At 38.2% G+C, this 13,130-nt stretch overlaps 1 protein-coding gene across 1 annotated transcript in view; it reads right to left on the bottom strand.

Annotated features, from left to right (window-relative positions):
• The window catches only part of Tafa1 (TAFA chemokine like family member 1), a 444,264-nt gene that overhangs the window by 87,618 nt on the left and 343,516 nt on the right, over positions 1 to 13,130 (bottom strand). Inside the window, exon 2 of the mRNA XM_048354882.1 lies at positions 3,129 to 3,269. Within this exon, the coding sequence (XP_048210839.1) occupies positions 3,129 to 3,269 (141 nt within the window). The remainder of the gene's footprint in view (positions 1 to 3,128; positions 3,270 to 13,130) is intronic.

Below are 13,130 nucleotides of genomic sequence, written 5' to 3'. Positions count from 1 at the left end.
ATAAATTATTTGTACTCCTGTCTTTCAGATGATGACATTTAAGTTAGAAAGCAAATGTACCTTGTCTAGTCATTTTGTTAGTAATACGCACAGCTGAGATGCTGCTCACACGCACCTTTTCAGTCCAGTATTCTAGAGATTACATTGTTACTTCATGTTTATTTTCCACATGGAAATCTAGAACGCCTAAGCAATTTTGATCATAGTTCATGCACAGTAATATGCCTATGCATGCTAATAGATTCAAGGACTTTTTAAGAGTGGAATGTTTTTTGTAAACTGGAAATAACCAGCATCTAAAAAAGTCCTTTAGTTTATGGACTTTTTTCTCTTGAAAGATAGAGATTATAGTCCTCTTGTTTGAATCAACCACACTAATGATCCAGTTGTCAAGATCTAATAAATATGCACTTAGATCAAAACATTACTGGCATGTAACTTGACTTCTCACAAAAATTTAGAGCTAAAGGTACTCCCCTTCTGGCAACAGAGCAAACGAACATCTCTATGTGTCTTGCATCCAAAACCCAAAGGCCATTCTATTTCTTTCTTTTCTTTGGTTTTGTTTTGAAGATGATGTACAGAGGTTACAGTTATATAAGTCAGGTAAATAATACATTTCTTTTTGGACAGTATCACCCCTTCCCTCACTCTTTCCCAGTTCTCTCCCTCCCATCTTCCCCACCCCCACACAAGTTGTACAGTTCATTTTCAACATAGTGTCTAGGGAGGCAATTCTATGTCTAAGTCATTAGAGATAAAAATGAACTAGAACTCAAATGGAGATTTATAGTTAACAAAGTCAATGCTTTCTTTGGCAAAGAATATGAGAGACCATTATGGTTTCATGTTATGCAATGCTTACTGGCTTCCTTTACAAATAGTTTCCAGCATGAGAGTGAAATGATTCTTTGGTCTATTTGCCTGCCCCTCTGCATTAGCAGAGGGGTGTTGACCGAGATGTAAAACAAAAAAATTCTACAATACAAATTTCTCTGCTCAGCACCTCTGTCAACTGATTTTAAAATTCCTGTCACTATTGAAGAGGGGCTAACTTGTGTGCTATAAAATGCTTAGTAGCATCCCTGGGCTTTACTCATTAGATAACAGGTTCACCCTCATAATTTGACAAATATCTACAGACCCAAATGTCTCCAGATATTACTAAAAGATTCCTGGAAGAAACTGCACCAGAGGAGAGCTCCATCTGTAACCAAGCCTGATTTTACCACATCCATTAAAAATATTTTGACTTCTCATAATACAGACTGGGCAATTGTACCTGCCACGGAACTTGTCCCTTTGCTCTATTTGATTGGGCACAGGTTGACACATTGACCTAAATGAGGCCAATCACCCTCATCTTATCAGAATATGTATTTACAATATGAGACATGTACCAAGAAGAAGGCTCTGAACCTGTGCTCTTTTGTTAGCAAAACTGGCAAGACATCATGGAAATACTAATATAGGTCTGGAATTCACAAGGAAATAAAAATGCAAATCCACAAAGATGGAACCCATCCTTTAGCAGGAGAATGACACAAACAGATCAGAAATAGAGACTCCCAAGAACAAGGGAAATAAGATAGAAGCTACCTAAAGGATTTACAAATCTCATGAAGTGGGGCTGAGTTTCCTGCCAGGGTGACCAGGATTCCTGTTTTCTTTCTCCTTTCTCATTTCCTCTTCTTTCTAATTTTCTTTTTCTAAATCTGTTTTCTTTATATTGTTTTAATTTCCATTTCCATTCCTTTCCCTTTTCTCTTCTTTCTTTTCATTTTGAGGCGGACACTGGTTTGAATTCAGAGCTACACAGACATTCCACTACTTGGGCAATGCCTCCAACCCTTCTACGTCTAGTTATTTTGTGATAGGGTCTCACTTTCTGACCACAATCCTCCCACTTACATTTTCTTTACACTTGGAGTGACAGACAAACCATGATGCCCATCTTCTGTTGAGATAGGGTCTTAAAAACTTTTCTGTTGTTGTTCAGGCTAGCATAAAACTGTGATTATTCAGATCTCAGCTTCCTGAATTACTGAAACGACAGTTAATAACAGAAATGGGGTCCTGAGAACATTTTTCCTGGGATACCCTTGAACCATGATCTTCCTCATCTTGGTTTTTCAAGTAGTTAGGGTCATAGGCATGCACAGAGATTATACTTTCTTAAAATAAGTTGTGTTTTACTTGACCACTACTACATGAGAAACTTTGAGCCAGAACATTTCAGCTAAGTTGAATTCTTGTTGCATAGAAACTATGAGATATTTCTTATTTTAAGTTATTAAATTTGGAAGTAACTTTTTGCATAGAAATAGATAACTAATATAATATTTTATAGGGCTTTGGGGAAAATAGTACATGAGGATTGTTTAGTAAAATAGTGCAGTTCTATTTACTCATAAATGTACTCAGAGAACTTAAGTTACAGCTGGCATATAGTAAGCACTTATCAGCATCTTTTGAATAAATATTAAATATTTTTGTATTTATATCAGTATCACCATTATCATTATATATCACAATAATCAAACATCATTTCTCAAATGAACTGGTTCTTAAATTTCTTGAAGTAAAAAAAAAAATACCCTTTAGTTATCTTCTTGACATCAACACAGAGCTATATGAAAACCTCCAAGCCAAATGTCTTAATTTATATTGTGCTGCCATAACAGAACACCTGTGAGTGAATAATTTAGGATGAGGCCAGGAAATGGAAGAAGAACAATGCACTATTAGCTGGTGAAAGTCTTCTTGCTGCATTGTCATACATTGGAAGACAGAAAGGTAAGAGGGGGCCAAGCTCATCCTTTACAAGGCATTAATTTCAACCTGACGGTAGAGCCCTAGGTTCAATCCCTTCCCCCATAGGTCCAATCTCCTAATTTCACCACAATGCCAACCTCATTTCAACATGAATTTGGGAGGGATAAGCATTCAAACCAGAAAAACAGAAATTTCAAAGTGATTGCTGAGGGCTGACATGTGTGTAACTTTCTAGCACTGCGCATACACCTTGATCATCATCCTGAACCATATTTACTTGAAACAAGGAAACACATGAGTGTAGTGAAGATTGTGATGAACACCAAGGGACAAGAATAAAAGCAGCAAGTTACCATCAACACAGGAAGGTCTGTTTCTTGTTGTCCCTGCCACTTTCCCAGGGAGACAGGAACACTTCACTGTTTGCGATCGCTCCTCTATGCGATTCTTGTTACAACATCTATGCGCTGCAATCACTTCACAGGTCCCTCCTTCTGGCAACAGAGAAGAAGAAGAAGGGAAAGAGCAGAGTTAGAAATAACTGAGTTATTTAGTTATTTAGGACTACAGCAATATGAGTGCTGAGTTTGAGAAAAGTGGTCCAAACGATTGAAACAATTCCTCTGAAGTATACTTAGAAAGTGGGAGGAAAACCAGGGAGTGGGTAACAATGTTGAACAATAAATATACTCATAACCTTACATATGTAACTGTAACCCCTCTGTACATCACTTTGACACTAAAATTAAATTTAAAAAGGATCTCTTCCACTACATATAATTATGAAGAAAATTGGCATTGCAGTGCTATATTCAAAGTAGCAAAGAACACCAATGAATGAACAGAAGAAGGAACAAACATCTCTACGAAGTGATATTTCTGGGCTGGATGTATTGAGAAGTAGTGAAGCAGTGTATGCTGGGAGCTACACTACTAAGTAAAGACTCTCTTGGTCGAAATGCATTATATGATGATAATGCCTGTGTTAACGTTGCATTGAAGAATCTCTGAGCTCCACTAATGTCAAGCAATCAACACTCTAGTAATATAAAACCTACGGTTTCTGGAAACTTTCCAGAAATCACTTTTCTTTCTCACTACCTGTCCATCCTCAAGGGGGCTGAAATGAAACTCTAGTCAGGAGTCATTTGCTAAACTCTGATTGCATGCAGAAAGGAAGGAAAGAATTGCTGGAGAAAATGGCTATGTTCCTTAAGTGACATCCAAATTGCAGGCCTAGGCCAAAGAGTTCATTTCAATCATTATAGTTCATCCATTGCACATATCCCTATTTCTTTGCAACCTAATGTATGTCACCCTCTCCTAGGTCCTGAGCAGGTGAGCTCCTGGAGCAATAAAAGGTTAATGAATATTCACATTGGTATTTTTGTTGTTGTGATTTTGAGACTAGCCCAGGCTGGTCTGGAATTTCTCCTTCTCCTGCCTCAATCTCCTGTGTGCCATCATGCCTAGCTTAGGTCACTCTTTGCAATCAATAGAAAATTAGTGAGGCCAGACCTCCACCAATACAAGAGATATCCCAAGTGTCCAGAAATCAGGCATTAAATTTCCTAACAGCTAGTTACAAATTCAGATAGAGAGGTTTCTATTGGACTAGAATGGGCTCGTGGCATTTATGATTCTTGGCATTTAGGAATCAGTTGGCAGAAATAAAGAACACATTTATTAAACAACCATTAAACACACATTATTGTGCTATGAACTGTAAAGGATGTGTATATAATCTGTATACATCAAAGATATAAACAGCATGCGGGAACAAAAGAAAGAAGGGAAGGTAAATGGAGAGAAAATGTAAGACAGAGCCTCATTCTGTTCTTAAGGACATACAGTGCCCTACCATGGATTTCAATGCAGTGGGAGTTGAGGAATTTTTAAAATTGTCATCACTGTTGGGGGCTGGGGACTAATTTTATCAAGTGGGTAGAGAGCAGAGATGTTATTCAACATTCTACAAAGCTCATGATAGCAAACCTCCCAATAAGAAAAGAGAACTGCCTCAAAATATCCATAATACCAAGACTGAGAAACTGTGGTCTACTATAAAAGTAATACACCTAAAAGATGCTGAGTTTAGGTTGTCTGGTAGAAGAATTCAGACATTCAACAAGCCTATCATGATCTGGATCTCAGCATTGTTACTACCTGAGTGCTGGAGTTTCCTCATCTGTGAGATGTGAATAGTAATAGTACCGGTAGCACAGGGATGAGTGGGTCTAAACCCAAAGAATACTTGTATAGGGGTTGGCAGGAAGCCAGACACATGGCAGAGTTCATACATGCCATCTATGATAGCCATATCCACATCCAACCACAATGAGTATTTCTCTGCTCACGTCACTCTCCTTCCTATCTCAGGAGCTTTGCAAATACATGGAAACTTTCTCTTAACTTCTATCCCCCAATTCCTTTACCCCAATATACTACACACACACACACACACACACACACACACACACACACACACACACACACACACGAGAGACAGAGACAGAAACAGAGACAGAGACAGACAGACAGAGACAAGAGAAAAATATCCAGAACTCTTGGATGCCAAAACAAATAGGTGAATTAGCTAAAATTAATATTCAAAGTAAGTCCTAAGTTCTTACGTCACAAAGATTTCTTAAGTTAGGATTTGAAAGATGGGGCTTCAAGAGGTGGTAATGAGAGGGAGGCTTTCCACTAATGTAAGAACCTTCTTTTGTGTTTTTTTAAAGAAGCTTTTTTATTTTAGAATTATTTTATATTTTCAGAAAATTTGTAAAGATGATAGTATGAGTTCCCAAACATACCACACTCCATTGCTCTCTATTTCTATTTTCTTATCACTAACATCTTTAGCACAGCACATCTGTCACAACTATGCCTATATTTACACATTACTGGTTAACTGATGCTTAGGCTGTGTTCAGCTTTCCTCAGTTTTCACCTTTCCTGTTCAGGATGACATATTATGTTCAGTTGTCTTTTCTCCTTGGGCTTCTCTTAGCTGAAACATTTTTCTCAAACCTTCCTTGCTTTTAGATAACTTTAATGGGAATGCTGTTCTCTCTCTCTCTCTCTCTCTCAACTTTCAATTGGGATGTGTCTAATGCTCTTGTCATGATTAGGCTGTGTGTGTGTGTGTGTGTGTGTGTGTGTGTGTTTAAGATTGATTATAGTGGCAAAATGTCATTTTGATTAAACCCAATTAACAGCGTATCATGCTGTTGCACTTGGTTACTTGGCTGAGGCAGTGCGTCTCAGATGACTTCACTGTGGAGATGTTGCCTCCTTCCTCTGGATTCTACTCTGTCACTACACACAGCCCCCACACTAAGACAGTGTGTTACACTCCACCTCCTTGCAATGACAGCATCTAATACCATTTTTTTTAGAATTCTCCTGCACAAGAGATTTGTATCCCTCTCAATTTTTATTTACTTTTAAAAAAATATCAGTATGGACACATGGGTGTTTATTTATCTGTGGGATATTTTCCATTACAGAGATGCTCAAAATGTCCCAGCTGTGGCTACCACTGGTTCTTCCCTCGGGTGTTGGTGTCTTCTCGGCACTCTCTGATCATTCTAGGTTTGTTTTGTTTTTGCTTTCATTTTGAGCACTGTTTTACTTTCTGGCTCTTCAAGATGCTTTAGGATCATTTTAGACATTTCCTGGCCATATCTGGACATCTGCCTTTTCCCTACAGGCCTGGTTAGGGCATTGAAAATTACACTGAAGTTGGCAGAACTGAGGTTTCTTGTTCAGGTAAGATGGGATTACATTGCAATGGGCTTCATATTGGACAGGCTTCACTATTGCAATGAGGCCACAAAGGGGATTTTGGAGCTACAGACTGACCAACTGCTGTGAACTTTTTCTCTAGGGCACATCCTGGCAGCTGCGTACAGGAGGGTTTGAAGAAGGGCAGTGCAGTGTAGCAAAGAACAAGAAACTAATGGCTATTGCAAAAAACTGAGCAGGAAATAAGAAGGCTTACACCTGGATCATAGGAGAATACCTCCCTTATCACCACACACACAACCCTAGGATTAGAGTTAATGGAATAGGACTGATGGCACATTACACTCTAACCCAGACACCTATAATCATGTTACTTTAGCTCATAATTGTCACTGACAACTACCTTCAGTCAGGTCAGTAATAGCTAGTTCTGCACTTCATGAGAATGCTGCTAATTTTAAAGTCACCACTTGGCTTTAACACAGATCAGGAGTAACACTTATGGTTGCAAACTGCACAAGCTGGTGAAAGCTCCCATGATGTAATTTGAACCTCATGTGATTTGCAGCCAATTCAGTAGATACAAACACTAGATTATGCATTTAGCACCACTGGGGATGGTTAGCTAATGAAAGTGTCCAAGATGTCCCTTGTCCCCTCATTTTGCATGAACTCATTGCCACAAGTCTAATCTGTTTCCTTCAGGGACACTGGCTACCTTGCTGGCTATTACCTCAACATGCCAGGCACAATGCTCCTGAGGGTGTTTGCATAACCTGGGACACTACCCCAGAGGCTTGCTACTGGCTTCCTTCTACTTCTTCATCCTTGCTTAAAGTTGCACTCACCAGTGACTTACTCCACAACTCTATAAATTATAATTCTTTTAGCTGACACTCATGAGTACTCTTATTTTAATCTATGTCTACTATCTTTCTCCTCACAAACAACTCTTAACTTTCAAATACTGCATGTAATGTGGTTATTCATTATACTAATTGTCTATATGTTAGCTGTTAGAATGGAAGCTTCTGAAAGACAGGGGTTCCTACTGCTTTATATATAAAACAATGTCTGGCATATTATCTGGGTTATAAAAGTGTTTTTAATGTACACTTTTGAAGTGTTTAAAGATCAGTGTAAGACTATTACCATTCACATGGATATAGCAAGGATATACAGCTTTGAAAAACTGACTCAAACATGTAACTAAGACTGCTAACCTTAAATTGCAGAATTAATCATTTATTACATTTCTCTCTCATGCTCTGGTTACCATGATAGATACACCATAAATGACCTTATTTCATGCTAACAAAGGCCCAAATGAGGTCCTAATTATGACATTACAGAAGAGGCAGTTGACATTAAGAGTGATGTAACAAACACATGGCCTATGTTTTGTTTAGCAAGTACCGGGAGCAGTGAAGATCCTCCAATCATTATATACAGCTTTGTGCCTCATCCTACCATAGAAAACAGGTTGCTATTTCTCTAGACAGGGAGAGAGCTTGGTAACTGGAAATTGACAAGAGGTTCATTTTCCACCAAAATTGTTTATATAAAGTCAATGGCATGGAGCCATGTCTTCCGCAGATTCACAGGTGATTGGCTTATATGCAAGAAGCCAGGGAGGTATTGCTTTAAATAACGGGCAGATCTGGTTTTGACAAGTTGAACTATGGCTTCCATTATATCTACTGTTTGGTTCCCATCTCAGAATGGGGCCTCACTGAACTTGGTGGAGCACCACAGGGCTCAATATTTCTAAGCTCTGATTGGCTATACTTGGATTTCTTGAGTTCCAGAGTTTACATTTGTGAATGATCTATCTAGCATTAACAAGAAGAAAGTGGGAAAGAATCTGATGCATATCCTATAAAATTAACAAAATTGAGGGAAGGATGGGAGAAAATGATGAAAGGGGGGTGACATGGATCAAAATACATTTTATTCATAAACTGCTTTGTTGAATGACAACTCTCCTGCACAACTACTTAATAAAATAATTTAAAAAGAACAATTTAATTTTTCAATCTTTCTTGATTATGAAATCCTGGTACCTTCATGTGTAGATAGAGTAAAAACATTGACTCTATAGAAGAACACTGCTTAGGATGTACAGATCCTGGTTATTAGGTAACACTTTGTGGGAGGTGTCTATGGGCTATGTGTTGGCACCCACCTTCAGCAAAGGAAAGGAAAAGAAATTACTACTCTAGATATTTATTTTTAATATTAAGTAGAATAATCGACCTCTCAAAGGTATTTCTCTGCTAAGGAAAAAATAAACACTGGACTTATCTGATTTCAGTTCTCTGAAGCAAGTATTAAAATGAAAATTATGGCATGGCTAAAGGGACAGATGGATGCCTTCATGTATGGAATATGTCTGAGAGAGTTGAAAGTCAATGACATGGTAGAGTGTCAGAAAGTAGCAAAAAGTACAGCTTTTCAATCATTTCTGTATTTCTTTTCTTATATAGTGAGAAGCTAATCAGATTCAATGAAAATACAATCCAGCCTTTCTATTTTAGCCAGAGAGAGAGAGAGAGAGAGAAAGAGAGAGAGAGAGAAAATTTCTCAAGATCTTCTAGGACCAGCTGTGAAGTCCTATTTACCTATTTACCTATTGTCAGCGTCAACAGGCTGCTTGCATACATGGAAACGGGACTCTAAATTAGCTCCAGTAAAAAGGGAAGAATAGGCTTGTCACAATCCTTTCTGGAAACATGAAATCTATCCCTTTAAGTCTATTTTATTTTAATTTTAAAGATTACTTATCAAACTGTCCCTTCCAATCTACATGCTAAGGTTATTTCTAAGTGCTAATGATAACATTGGTCGTTTCAGACTTTTTCTTTGGCACCAAGGCAAATCCATCCCTCCATTTTATCTTTGTCTAAGTCAAAATGATTCGAAGATGATCTATGACCTCTCAAAGCTAAGTGCTGAGAAAATTGAGCTTCTTGTTTTATGTATAGATTGTCTGGAAAATGGCCTTTTCTGGATTCTGTCCAATATCGGTACATCCAGAAAATAAGACAGATGAAGTCATCTATTAAGTAAATGCAGTGGATGTGGCATAAAGAATAACGAGCAAAATTTCCCTGCAAGGAAGTGAGTGCCACAGGGCATCGCTCTAGTTCCCCTTCCACTCTCTCTTGAGTTTGTCACAGCTTTGGGTACCTTATCAAATCTCTTTTTAACAGGCAAAGAATGCTCCTAATGCCCCAAAGGGAGATGGTAGGATGGGGGTGGACAGCATTTCAAGATTATTTCTGGCAGCCTCAACTCTCTGTGTGTCCTGGGAAAGTTATACATGCTAAGCCCAACAAGACCCTAGTGATGGTCCTTCTTCTCCAGCTCCATGCATCACTATCATCTGTACAAGCAAAGTAACCCAAGGAAGATGAATTGGTAAGGATACTGTTTCTTTTCAAAGGACCCTGCCCTCCCCTGATGGCAATTATGAGTCATAGATGGAAAGGGAATGATGGAGTTAGGAACGAATGGCTGGCAGGCATAAACCAACATTTAATCCTAGACTGGACATCTGATTGAAATAGCTTTTGCCAACCACCAGGCTCATTTTGAGCTACAAATGGGACCACTCATTTAGAACGGGCACCCATGAGAAGTTACTGATATTTATTCCTTTTCATCTACCAGAGTCTTAGATGATCAGTGTACATTTTGGTGTTGAGCAGTTTGCATCCAAGATGAAGTAGAACTAAGCAACTTGGGTTTCCTGAGAAAGAAGACAATATGCTACTGGAGAATGAACACTTAAATCAAGGATAATTGACTTAAAAGTAAAACAAGACAGTGCATGAGCATAATGTCTATACTGTTGTGTGAGTGTAAGTCCCTATATTCATCATTAAGGTCATTGAACAATCGTTCTTAACTATTATGATGGGTATTTTCTCCTCCTATACAATCTCCTCCTATATGCTTACATTTGCTATACAGGGAAAGAGAGCAATTGTTCTATTTAACCAGTCTGTTTGCAGACTAAGCTTGGCCTCTGGTAATTATTTGGTTTGTAAATATTCATTAAATGAACTTCTACCTTAGAAACTAACTTTTGGACCTAAGTCATGTTCTCTTAGCCTCCCTAACTTCTATTTTTCAGCATGGATTCTAATTGGAAATGATAGTTTATCACTTGTCCGTTGTTGGACACTCCATGTTGGCAGAGACGACTTTATGTTCATTTTTTTTAGTCCCTAGTCTCAGGCATCATAGCAGGGAGCACATATTCACTATGTGATGGGGTGATAACATGATTCAGGAAGGAAAGTGGGAGGGAAGGAGGGAGCAAGGGAGGAGGGAAGGAAGGAAGGAAGGAAGGATGGAAGGGAGGGAGGAAGAGAGGGAAGGAGGGAGGGAGGGAATGTGAACAGAGAAGGAAAAAGAAAGTGAATAGATCGAGAAAATATGATGTATATGCACAATGGAACTAAACTCCTCCATTAGAAAGAATGATCTTGTACCATTTGGAAAGAAATGGAAAGCCTTGGGAGAAACTTGTGTTAAGTGAAGCAAGTCAGGGACAGAGAGACAAAGGATGAATGTTTTCCATTACATGTGGAAGCTAGATTTAGCTTAAAACTTATAATATGTTGGGTGATATGCAAGTATATGCAAATGTATTAACTGAAATACATTAGATTTACAGAAGAACTCAAATAGTGCAATTCCTTAGAAAAGCAAAGTCTAAGTTCAACAAAATACACTAGGAAGCAGTATTTGAAAGGAGTACAATAAGGTCAAGGGGAAAATGGTAGACAAATGAAGAAGTGAAGAGGAGGAGAATGCAGTCAAATTGCAATGTACATCCTACAAAATTAAGCAGTGAGGAAAGAGGTGGGCAGGGGAGCAATAGATAAGAATGTTGAAAGGGGTGACATCGACCAAGATACATTATATTCATAAAATGCTTTGTTAAATGACAACTCCTTTGTACAACCACTTAAAGATAATTAACGATGGGGCTAGAATATGGCCTAGTGGCAAGAGTGCTTGCCTTGTGTACATGAAGCCCTGGGTTCGATTCCTCAACACCACATATATAGAAAATGGCCAGAAGTGGCACCCCAGGACTGGTTCAAGCCCCAGGACTGGCAAATTTTTAAAAAAAGATAATGAAAAGGAAAAGAGAGAAGGTTAAAAAAAACTTTTTCCTAAATATTATCCATATGGTATTTTTTAAGGATGAGCTGAATGATAAATATAACATAGAAACAAAAATTCCCTTCTAATATAACTACTGGAAAAAGCAACTTGAAATATTGGTTGCAGGTGAAGTCAAAGTATACAAAAGAAAAGCTTTATGGTCTAATTGAAATGATTTAACAATAAAAGAACAACTGAGATCCTATAAGGAAACAGCATTCCTTATTAAGAGTCAAAGGAGGATTTGTGTTTGCAAAGGCAACATTGGGAGGAAATAAATAAAATGAGGACTAAAGAATATTAAGAGTGACATGATTATTTGGAGTCTTGCATTTTCACTTCATTGCAAATTCCTTTCTTTAAAAGCTGTAATAGTTAAGAAAAAGTAGTGGTTTTTAGGTTGGCTTTTGTAGGACTTCTTGATCAAGGCTTTAAAAATAGCTCTCTTGGAATCTATTGTAGCAGGATGTCAGAAATGCATATTTAAGACTGTGTTAAAAATGCTTTATTGACCCAATGGGCTGGAAGGAAGCTCCAAGTGTCTTTGTCTGTAAATCATTGACAAGAGAGACACTAATGGATCTTTAAACATGTTTTGGTGGAGCAGGGCAAAATGGCTGCTTGCTTTGTTTATGCTTGTGATTAAACAAATTACCATCCTCTCTGTCTCAGGGCCCTGAAGTATACACAAGACAGACAAAAGTACGAAAAGGGTGTAAATTCTGGACAGAACAGCTGTGCCTGAGAAAGTGAAGTGTGATGAGTGAGAACACTGATTTCAGAAGCTGCCTGCTAAGATTCAAGACCTGGATTTGGTGTTTCCTGTAATTTCTTATTCCACATTTCAGTTCTGAGTGATAGTATCGATTCTATAGGGTTGTTCTGAGAACCAACTTGTATAAAAGTTTAGCAAATACAGGCCAGGCAATTGTAAGAATGCTTGTTCAAAAGGCACCACAAATTCTGATGTCCACTACAGCTATCAGATGAATTATTATCTTTGATGAGATTAGGATCATTGGCAGAAAACATTACCATCATTTTCCCCTCTTTTCATCAACATAGGACATTCCTTAAACCAGTAACTAATTTATTTAGACTTTGTATCCCTTTGATATGAGACAGATAATAGTACCACCATCAATTCAACTCTCACTCTTTAGATACTTTATTTTATTTTTATATTTTTTTGCTAGTACTGGGGTTTTGAACACAGAGCCTGCGCACCTACCTTAGGTTTTTTGCTTAAGGCTGGCACTCTGCCATCTGAGCCACAGCTCTGCTACCAGTATTTTTTGGTGGCTAATTGGAATTAAGAGTCTCATGAACTTCCCTGCCTTGCCTGGCTTCAAAATGACATCCTCAGTTGGCAGCCTCCTGATTAGCTAGGGTTACAGGTATGAGTCATTGTCTCTCAGACTTTT

The sequence above is a fragment of the Perognathus longimembris genome, chromosome 10 (genome assembly GCF_023159225.1).
Source record: "Perognathus longimembris pacificus isolate PPM17 chromosome 10, ASM2315922v1, whole genome shotgun sequence".
NCBI lineage: Eukaryota > Metazoa > Chordata > Mammalia > Rodentia > Heteromyidae > Perognathus > Perognathus longimembris.
This window is presented reverse-complemented; position numbering and strand designations above follow the sequence as displayed.